This window comes from Buceros rhinoceros, unplaced genomic scaffold, assembly GCF_000710305.1.
Source record: "Buceros rhinoceros silvestris isolate BGI_N320 unplaced genomic scaffold, ASM71030v1 scaffold17621, whole genome shotgun sequence".
NCBI classification, from domain to species: domain Eukaryota; kingdom Metazoa; phylum Chordata; class Aves; order Bucerotiformes; family Bucerotidae; genus Buceros; species Buceros rhinoceros.
The window spans coordinates 53,005-62,932 of record NW_010396150.1 but is presented as its reverse complement, the minus strand read 5'-3'; the positions used below and the strand labels follow the sequence as shown (position 1 = coordinate 62,932).

Below are 9,928 nucleotides of genomic sequence, written 5' to 3'. Positions count from 1 at the left end.
GTGTCAACAAAGCTCCCTTCAGTCAAAGGTATTTCAAATCTTTACTTTCTGCTTTTTAGGTTGGTTGGGTATGTTTGCATAAATCTTATTTCAAATATACCTGTGTTGCCGCTAGAATTTGAATAAAAAAGCCTTAAATATCATGAGGTACCCCGTGAATAATTAGACAAGGCTGCCTTCTGTACAACCCCGAGCAGCCACGGCTAAACTGGTCCAGCTGACACCCACGCTGTTCTCCAGCCGAAGATCTCAGAGCGGTGCAGAATGCAGCCGTACACGAGAACAGGACGAAGGACACTCTCAGGTAGAATAAAGCGCCGAGGCAGCGAGAGGAGAGGCGCAAGCCATCAGCACCCCGACTTCAGCGTGTGCCCACTGACTCCACCAGGACTTCCCGTGTATCTGTAGCTCTGCAGTTGCTCAGTGCCTGTCCTACAGCGTCGAGGCTGAGGGGTTTCGCTGTGCGGCATGGCAAGAAACCCACAATCCAAAGTACCACAGCGCGTAAATATAGCTCAACACCAGGGCACAGCAATCGCTGTTTAATTAGTCAAATTCATGTGTGCAAATGCCTGTCTACGAATTCCGTGATTGTTTCTAACATTCATAACGCTCGACAACCGGCAAGGTCAAGTCCTACCTAACAAGCCTGGATGGCAATGGTACATCTGGAAGCAAACCCAGGAATTCTGATTTTTCTCCTGAAAACTCCTTTTCTGAGTTATTTTTCATGGTACAGCCATGAGTTGACCTTCCCCAAGTTTGGGGAAAGGAACTAGCGCTTGATGTTTGTTTATCTGTGCTTATGAGCTAATCATTTTTCTTTCCCTGTTATTTACGGTTGTGAGAAGGGAATACTTCTGCCCCATCTGATAAGCTACTTTCAAATGGGAAAGGGTAATAACTCGATGTGCCAAATGGCATGTGTGTAATTTGGATAGCATTTATCTTGAAGTGCCTGCCAACTCAGAATGCTTTAGTTTATTTATCCTACTAATTCCCAAGCTGATTCAAAGACCAGTATTTGCTAGTCAAATTATTTGGTCCCGCTTTTCCCTTTTTAAAGAATCAGCATCAACGGTACAGTAATTTTCTCATCACGTCTAGCACGTGTGGCATAATGACGCACAGGCCGGGGAAGAAGGAAATTCAGAATTCTGAGTGAAACCTGGTGCCGGACTCGTCCAGGCCCTAACTGGATTGCTGTAGCGTTACCAACGCTGCTCCGTTATCTCGCTCAGGTTGTACTCGGTCAATCAGGCCCTGAAAGAACAGTGGATGGAACACAGAAAATTGGGGTTGGCTGGTGGGACTTTAATTATATGGCACTCGGGGCCAGCCTGTCACCAGCGCCGCACTCACATCTTGCTGCAACCAGGCAGGGAGAGGAAGAGGGGAGCAATGGGGTTGTGACAGGCAGTTGCTGCAGTGGAAGGTGGCCAAGGGCTGAAGATCATTCTATGGATTTAACGTCTGAATTTACACTGGCCATCCACTCACATCCTGCCTAAAACGACAATGGCATTGATTTAGTTGAAATTCCACTAAAATTCTGCAAAAAAATTTCAGAGCTTTCTTTTCTTTACCCTTGCAAAGCTGAGGAATCTCATGCCTCATCACATTTTTCATACTAAAGTGACAAACCCACAATGCTTTACTTTCCCCCCTCCCTATCCCTTTCCATCTCTTTGAAAAGTAAAAGAAGGGCTGAAACCGGTGTCTTATTCCCTCCAGTTGAGCACCCCAAATGTTTAACTCTAGACATACCCCCAGTGGTTCGCTGCCCTTCCAGCACAGGGAGTTTTCCTCCCCGCTCTTTCCCACACACGGGGCAGTGCATTCGGTAAAGCCATGGAGGGCGTCCCGGCGCACTGCCCTCTCGCGGGGAACAGCGCATGGGGTTTGCCCCGGTGGGGAGGCACCATGTGCACAGCTCCCACATCCTGAAGGAACTCAAACCTCCTGCAACGGTGACTGAGGAGAAATACCTGTACCATCTTTTCCAGTTGTCTTTTCCAGAGGGATGGGGCCCCGAGACCTGCTTTTGCCAAGGAAGGGTTAAGTCCGTGCTACCCGCCAGCAGCCCTGCTCAAGGAGCTGCTCTGCAAGAACAGAGCAATAGTTACCATCGCCGGCACCAGTGGGAGCCAGCTGCTCGGATGCTACTTTTAATGGTCAAACTCTCCTCCTCCACACCATTAACGAGAGCAATTAACAAGTAAACAAGGGTGTTCCATGGGAGTCATTTCACACAGCGCTTTCATATGAAATGTACATTTGCAGATTAGTGGAAGAAGAAACAAATAAAAAAGGAAAGCGAAGCACACAAAAGCTCCCCCTCAAGCGTGAGCGTGGCTGCAGGCCCTCTGCAGCTGTTTGTCCGGGGCCGTTACTGCCTCTCGGGGGAACGGGTAGCTGGAGACACAAGAAAACACCCGCAGTACAGCCAACACCACAGCCTGCCACAGACCACGGCAGCTTTCCACAGAAATCACTATTCGGGGACATGTACAAAATGAGTATTCTTGACCCACACAATGCACATAATCTGTCAGGAACCTTTGTGCTTCGCTTAACGGGTGGGAACTCTCAGGTGAATCAGAGCATCACGTCCACCACCGTGCTGCGAGTTGTGGAGGGATGGTAAGAGAGGAGCACCACATCTCAGCTGCTCCACCACACAACAGAGGCGAGAGCACCTCCCCTGTGGACACCTTCCTTCTTGGGGCTGGGTCAAGAGCCCTGGTCCATCACGCAGGATCTCAACATCCCAACAACTCCTTCGTTCCTAGATCACAGAAAGCCCGTAAAGTGCCCGTAGACAGGAGCCCACACAGGTCTCTGCAGCCTGCTCAAGGCTCAGCCTCACACACCCAAACCAGGACTATCACTCAAACTGAAAACTAGATGAGCTCAGCCTTTTAATGGCACCCCAAAAGCTTGTCAGTATGACAACAAAACAGGGTAGAGATGAAAGGAAGAGCCAAAACTCCGGCTTTTGGTCAAATGCAAATCTGCCACTCAGTTCAGCGATACAAGAGATGGCACCTGTGTGCCTGCTTGTCAAATCCAACAGCAGGCTACTGCCGGGGCAACGCTTTTGTGTAAATCACATTTTTAACAGCAAGACTAGCTTTACTTTTCCTTCTGCACAGCTGCTGGAGATTTCTAAATCTTGTCAGAGGAAAATCTGAAGGAAGCAGGAGATGTGCACCCTCCACCTTCCCTCCATCTGTCTGCACCAACATCCTTCCTAATCACTTTTGAATTTGCTGGCCAATCTGAAGCACATCTGCTACAAGTAGAAATATCTGAGGGATGTCTGTAGGATTAGTACAACCAAGTGGATCGTTAGGGGAAAGATGCACCCAACAGTAAGCATCTCCTTCATCCTTCTGGATCGGCCAGCCAACCATAACCAGTTGGCATATGTGTAATTCCAGTACAGCCACAACACAGGCTGTCACTGGCACAGCAAATGATACAGGGGTGTGGGAGGGAGATCAGGCACTGCTGGGAAATTGTGGAGAGAACGGAAGAGAGTCACAAGGAATGTGACGGTGAGTGCAGCAGTGACAGGATAGGCAGAAGACAAATCCTTGGAAAAATTAGATTCAGAAATTTCACAGGGACTGTTTTCTTTATGTTTTGATTTTGACAGCTCAGGGATACTTGTAGAGCTTTGGATGCAAAACATGATAAACCTGGGACCTGCTGAGTTCACTCTGTATAGAGAAAGAAGCAGCATCACCGAATTTCCCTTGAGGACCTGCAGTTCCTCTAAGGGTCATCTGTTTCTTTCTCCTTCAGGCACACCAGTTCCTCCAGGAGAGATGTGTTTCTGGTTTTGTCATGCAACTCCAAGTTGCATCCGTAGGAGCCAGCCATGTATCAGAGCTGATTGGCCAGTCCCTTGTGTTTCTGTAGTGCTTTCTATTGAGCAACCTCAAAGTGCCTTACAGAGACCAACAGTGGCACCCACGTCAAGACGGTGTTGGACATACTTCACCATCGTTATTGGATCGGTGGTGAACATGGGGTAAAACAGAGCGTGGAGAGTTAATCACCCTTCTAAAATCCAAAGTGAAGCATAAAGCGTGAGAGCAGACCCCATGTCTCCTAGGCCCTCTGCTTACCCCACAGAGCCCTCCTCGATTTCCTGTCGCGTGAGCAACACAAGCATTCCAGATCTAGTTATTGCTGAAGAGAAAACACCACATTACCCGGCTGAAATGTACGACAATGAAAACCAGCTGGTACCAACACCCCTCTTTTCCCCATGGCAGATTTCCTCCGCTTCACCATGAGCACTCTGGGCTTTTGAAACACATTAAAGCCAAATACAGGCAGCATATTCCTCCTCAAAACGCTGCAACTACCTCGTAGTCCGTAAGTACGCCCTCCCCACCAGCAGAGTAAAATCCGGTCCTGGTTTCAGAGGCTAATACTGCTGTGGTCAATGGTTTTATTGTCTCGCTGTAGAGGCTGTATATCTTTGCTATTCAAACGGCTCCGGGGTCATGATGGAGGATTTCAGTGGGGCTGCAGCTGGCCAAACCTCCAATCCCAAAATTCAGGGCAAAGCGGTTCAAATTGCAGGAGGCAGCGAACATATTGTAAATATTGCACACTAAATCTGCACGGAGGGGGCCAAAAAGGGGCTGACAGAGCTTGACAGCATTTTCATAAGGGACAGAGAGGCAGGAGGAGCCATTCCGTGGCCGTACGGGAGGTGGGTGGGCATCCCGTAATCACAAGCTCACTGCAGGAAGAACAAAGCACTGCAACAGTTTTTCATGGAATCCTGGCCAAGCCATTTATAATTAGACATCTGCTCATTTTATTCTTGCGTAGATGTTGTGAAATACAGCCAGAATTGCTACTAAATCCTGCACTGGGTACTCGGCCAAGCTGTGCTGGGTTGCTTGACATCGAGCAAGCCAAAGAAAACGTGGTGATTATTGTGCCCTTACGTAGAGCTACACTGTGCCCCAGGTTTGCTGCAGTGAAAAGTCAAAATATTTTCTTGGTTATCAACCAAATTCTGACCTCGGATACCAAAATGTAAATCCAGGGTGAGCCAACTGCACTCAGAGGAGACCCTCGCTAAAGGGAGGGCAGAGCCTGGCTCCTGTGTGGGAAGGGGACAGACATCTGCCTTCACTGCGCATTTCTGCCAGACGTCGAAAAAGCAACGGTGATATGGAGACATGGAGAAGCAATTGGGACTGAGAAAATACACAGTCAGCCTCAGACACTTCGCGAAACCAGATTTATAAACTCATGGCAACAAAAAGAAAAACTGATAAAGCGTATTTTGAGACTTGCAAACGTGCCGTTGAAGATCTCCTCAGTCTATGCACCAGCTTACGCAACAGAAAGGGAAACGGGAGAAGAAGTTTTCCTGTAATTTTACATGGAAGAATCCGGTACGGCTGTCCGGTGTCCCTGTGCCCCCCGTGCTCCTGCCTCCCACCCCACACCACTGTGAGCGACACGTACCACCGGAGACTGGACCAACGACAGACTGGACGGTAGCGCTACTTCCAGGGAAATAAAATGACAGAACGTTCTTGCTCCTTCTATGAATGAAGACAATGATTAAGAGGAAAATATTTACTCACCTATGACAGTCTTCAGCACTTATTTACCCTCCACCTTTGAGATCCGGAGCATCCTTACCGTGAAGGCCTGCGTAATAGGCCTCTTTTGCAACTGGGGAGATTCAGACACGCAGAACTAACGAGACTGCCCAAGGCGACGAGTCTCTTCGGAAACAAAGCATCACTTCGGCATTTCCTCAATTAAAGTCAGCACTCTCACCAAACACCCTTGTGTTTCCCCCTTGTGTTTGGCACTCAAGAAATAAGAGTTGTGGAAATACATCCTGAAGCATTAGCTCCACAACAGCTGCTGAAGACAAACTGGGATGTATGTAATGGTAGCTATTGTTTCGGTTGGTTATTTTAGGGAATCCTTGACTTCTCTAAACTCCACAATTTTCTTCATTATTGTACGACAATACATACAGGGACTATCACAGCAACACTAATCCTGCCTGAAAAACTGGGACGGAAGGGAGGTTAGGGAGAGAACCTCAACTCCTGCCGTGACCCTGTAGCCGTGAGGATACGAGGGTGAGGAAAGCGAGCTTTTTGTGGAAATGTTTGACACAACCACAGGAATACAAATCAAGCTCCATTAATTTAGCTTTAAATTTTAATGAATCAGGACGTGTAGTTTACATAAAGAAGAATTTACTTTATAAAATATTAATGTTTTTGCTAAAAGAACTGTAAATTGTAAGTTAATATAGTTCCCCTTAAATAGAACATCAGAAGTTGAAGAACACTGGAAGAGCACACGGCAAATGAAAACGAGCCAAAATTCAAGAGTAGCAAAATCTTGCTGGGTCAGTCAGTGACTGGGCCCTTGGTAACCCACATTAATTACTCCATTTAATGGAACGCATGCAAACAGTAAACCCAGAAAGTGTCCTGCATTTGGTTACACTCCAAGCAACGGTGTTTGGGTCTAGCAGGTAACCCATGACCTGCTTCCCAGCTGACGAGCGCCATGGCTGGGGTGGTAGCTCCAATTTCCCCACAATTAATGGTCTCATCCCTGGAGTGCAGCGAACGCTGTGCTGGGTCCATACAGAGATCCAGGGCACAAGCCAGAGTTGCTGGGACCATGCACTGCGTGCCAGGTATGTCCTGGCCACCTCTCAAGGGTGTGTATCAGCACCAGATCACACTCAGCTGGGCCTTCCCTTTCACCCTGCACCCCATTTTCAAAGGAAATCGGGCAGCAGAGGCAGGGAAGGAGCCCCAACACATCGAGGATGGACGACGTTAGGGGAAGCAGATGGTATAACCTTGGGTGGGAATTCAGAGAGCACAACCCTTCTGTAGCAACTGGCCTTTCACTTCATGAATATCTCGATTTCATTCGGGTTGTGTTGCTGAAGAGCAGTCAAACCGAACTGAGAACACTGGCTTTGTGCTTTAACAACCATCTAAGAGCAGTCACATAACTCTAAGGTTAAACTGGTACCACTTCCCCATGAATGGGAGGCTCGAGCAACTTACACAAAGTCAAGGAGGAGGCCTGAACCCAGGTCTCCAGAGACCTGGCACAGACTGTCCTTGCATGGACGAAACCAACACAAGAGCCTCCAGCTTTCTCATCTACACGTTGTGCTTTTTTCATCTGGAAAACATCAAAGTATCTTGAGGGTCTTTGATCAGCTGCTCTTACGTGCTTGTTTTCCTTTAGGCGTCACTACAAAAAGGCCATCTCATTCATCCGGGTATCTTTGCTACGAGCTTAAGCGTAACAGCGGAGAAGTGAGTCACTCAAAACCCACTTAGTTTCATCTTCCCTAAAACTGGAAAAACTGAAGAGTCTAACTAGGAAAAATGAAAAGCAACTGCAAATGAAAGCCCGCTGGTTTCAGACTACAACACATTACTGCTTCATTTTCTGAGTTGGCAACCAGGGACTTCAGACAGACAAAGGTAATAAAATTTGCATGATCACCTAATGTCTGTATTAATCTGAGGAGCTTTGCTACTCAGGGTCCAGAGCAACGGCTGCAGGATAGGATAAAAGCAGAAAACATGCAAAAGCCCCACATTGTGCAGCTGTGAAGGAAAGATCCCTGTTTGATTTTGCAGGATGAGAAAAAGCGTTTAGTGACTATACCCGACAGAAACGAGCAAGCAGAGAGCAAAATGGACTCACGTTGAGCTGGAGATCATCTGTCCACTGGCCAACGAGGCGGTAGCCCGGGGTGCTGGTGTTGGTGGTGTGGTACTGGAAGATGTCGTAGCGCCCAGGGGCATCGCCGTTTTTGTTGAACATCACTGGAGTGCCAGCACTGCCTGGGGGAAGGAAACAAGACCAAATCCAACCAACCAATGCCAAGTCTTCACAGTATCTATTTTATTTAGTCATGGTTAAGAGCTTTCAGGCTGGCAATGTGTTTCAGATAAGGTCATCTATCTCCCCAGTCACCTAAAACAGGTACTCCAGGACATGGTGGCATCATCCTAGTCCTCTTCCAGAGATTAATTATCACAGCCCAAACCTAGTAACCAAACCGAAACCCAGGCAAAACTAGATCAGCCTTACTTCACTCTAGCTTTGCACAAAGCAGGAAATATCGGAAGGCTTTTCCTCCTGCCCTCCAGCCTCCCTCCCACCTCTCTTTCCTCAGGGAGTTCTTTAGTGAAAATCACTCCTCTGAATGGAGCCTCTAAATGATCTTTTTTTCACCCAGAAAATGTTCCATCTGCTTCTGAGAGATACTGCTGTCAGAAGTCAGTCCAGGTCTAGTGAATCTTGACTAGCATCCAGAAATAGCGTCCTCCTCCGCAGCATGTTCTTATTCCCATCCTCAGCGTGCAGTTGGGATGGAAAAGGCCAGACTGAGCTATAGGAAGACTGTTCCTTGTGTACTCCCTTTTTTAGGCACTATGACACTGACACAGGCTGAAAAGCCTCTCAGTCAGGAACAGTTCAGGATCAGGATCCTGAATTAACTTTATTTGTCGTGTACTAAGGTAACTAACACAGGTTAGGAAGCGCAGGGCAAGCGCCAAGGCAAGAAGACCACCCTCAACCCTTCCTTTTTGCCTGGTGCTGGGCAAAGCCGGCCAGCACTGGAGGTGCACTGACAGCTGCGCGATGGGACAGGCCCCTCCTGACCCTCAGGTGAGTTCTCAGCACTCCATCTGCGATTTAGGTGCCGTGGCATTAGGTGTGAACCCTTTCTCAGATGAGACTCCAAAGCTGTCTTGCATTTCCTCAGATCTCTGGGTGAAAACTGCGAGCGTGACATTTATTTCAAGACATATTAAAACAGGTTTCAGTAGGGTAGAGTAATATTGTGTCAAGATTGAAGATTATGACAATACTCCAGCATATCTATATTCAAAGCTTCCTCCTCCTGCATAACTTTTTTTTTCCCTAAAGCAATGAAAAATCTCTCCTGTTGTAGCGCTGAACTTTAAGATTACGGTTTTCTTCATGATTCCCATTCTTCACTGAATTCCAGTGAGTGAAGAAAGATTTGAAGGAGTGAATTAGCATAGCTTCCACTCTAGCACTGGTAAATTGTTTCCTGTCTATCCTACAATCCTCTGAGATCAGATACAGATTCAGTTCAAAGGCTGGTACAGAAAATCTTCCATGGAAATCTCCCCTTACCGGCTCCTTAGGAGCACTAGGCAGATGTTTAATTGTCATTACAGATTAATGTAGCCAGAATAATTTCGAATGAAAACACTTAGAGTGAACGGAAGAAATGGCTGTAATTCGGTGGCTCCTGTGGAAAGTCAGCACAAATGGTAAATGGGGTTTGGCTAATCACGGCTCCTAAAAGGCAGTTCATCATGAGTTAAGCTTGGTTTTGTCAGAGCTGACAGAACAGTATGATTTGCAGGGCAGAAGCTCAAGCGAGGCTCCCAAAATGCAACATAGACATTTGTGCATTCCCCAACCTGATGAAAGCCCAGCACGGACGTGAAGGAGCGTCCGTGTCGGCCCGGCAGGAGGCAGACCGAGGGTGGGAGCCATCACCGTGGCCATGCTGAAGACAACAGTGCTGAGCCAAACTCTGCTGCCTCCAAGTCTTCTGTAGACTGGAGGGAAGCAGCGCAGGGTGTGTCACAGTCACCTCCACGGGCCATCACGAATACCACCCAGTCCCCTCCTGGCTAAGCCATGGCCACCCCACCACGTGCATGAGGTAAGCCATGGGGTCTCCATCCCCTGGCTGGGCACCCAGAGCAGGTTCCCCCTGCTCAAGGGGCTGGCAGTCAACAACGGGGCGGATGAGCAGAAGGCCAGTGTGAAGGACAGGTGCTGTTAAGGACCTCAGAGGTCCTACAGAGAGAATGTATCAGTCTGGGCTCTGTAGGGA

The 9,928-nt window shown here is 48.0% G+C and overlaps 1 protein-coding gene across 1 annotated transcript in view; it reads right to left on the bottom strand.

The window, feature by feature from the left end:
• Positions 1–9,928, bottom strand: part of GRM7 (glutamate receptor, metabotropic 7) — a gene marked incomplete at its 5' end in the record, with an annotated part of 64,786 nt that overhangs the window by 11,352 nt on the left and 43,506 nt on the right. The window contains 1 exon segment of the mRNA XM_010145823.1: positions 7,747–7,886. Within this exon segment, the coding sequence (XP_010144125.1) occupies positions 7,747–7,886 (140 nt within the window).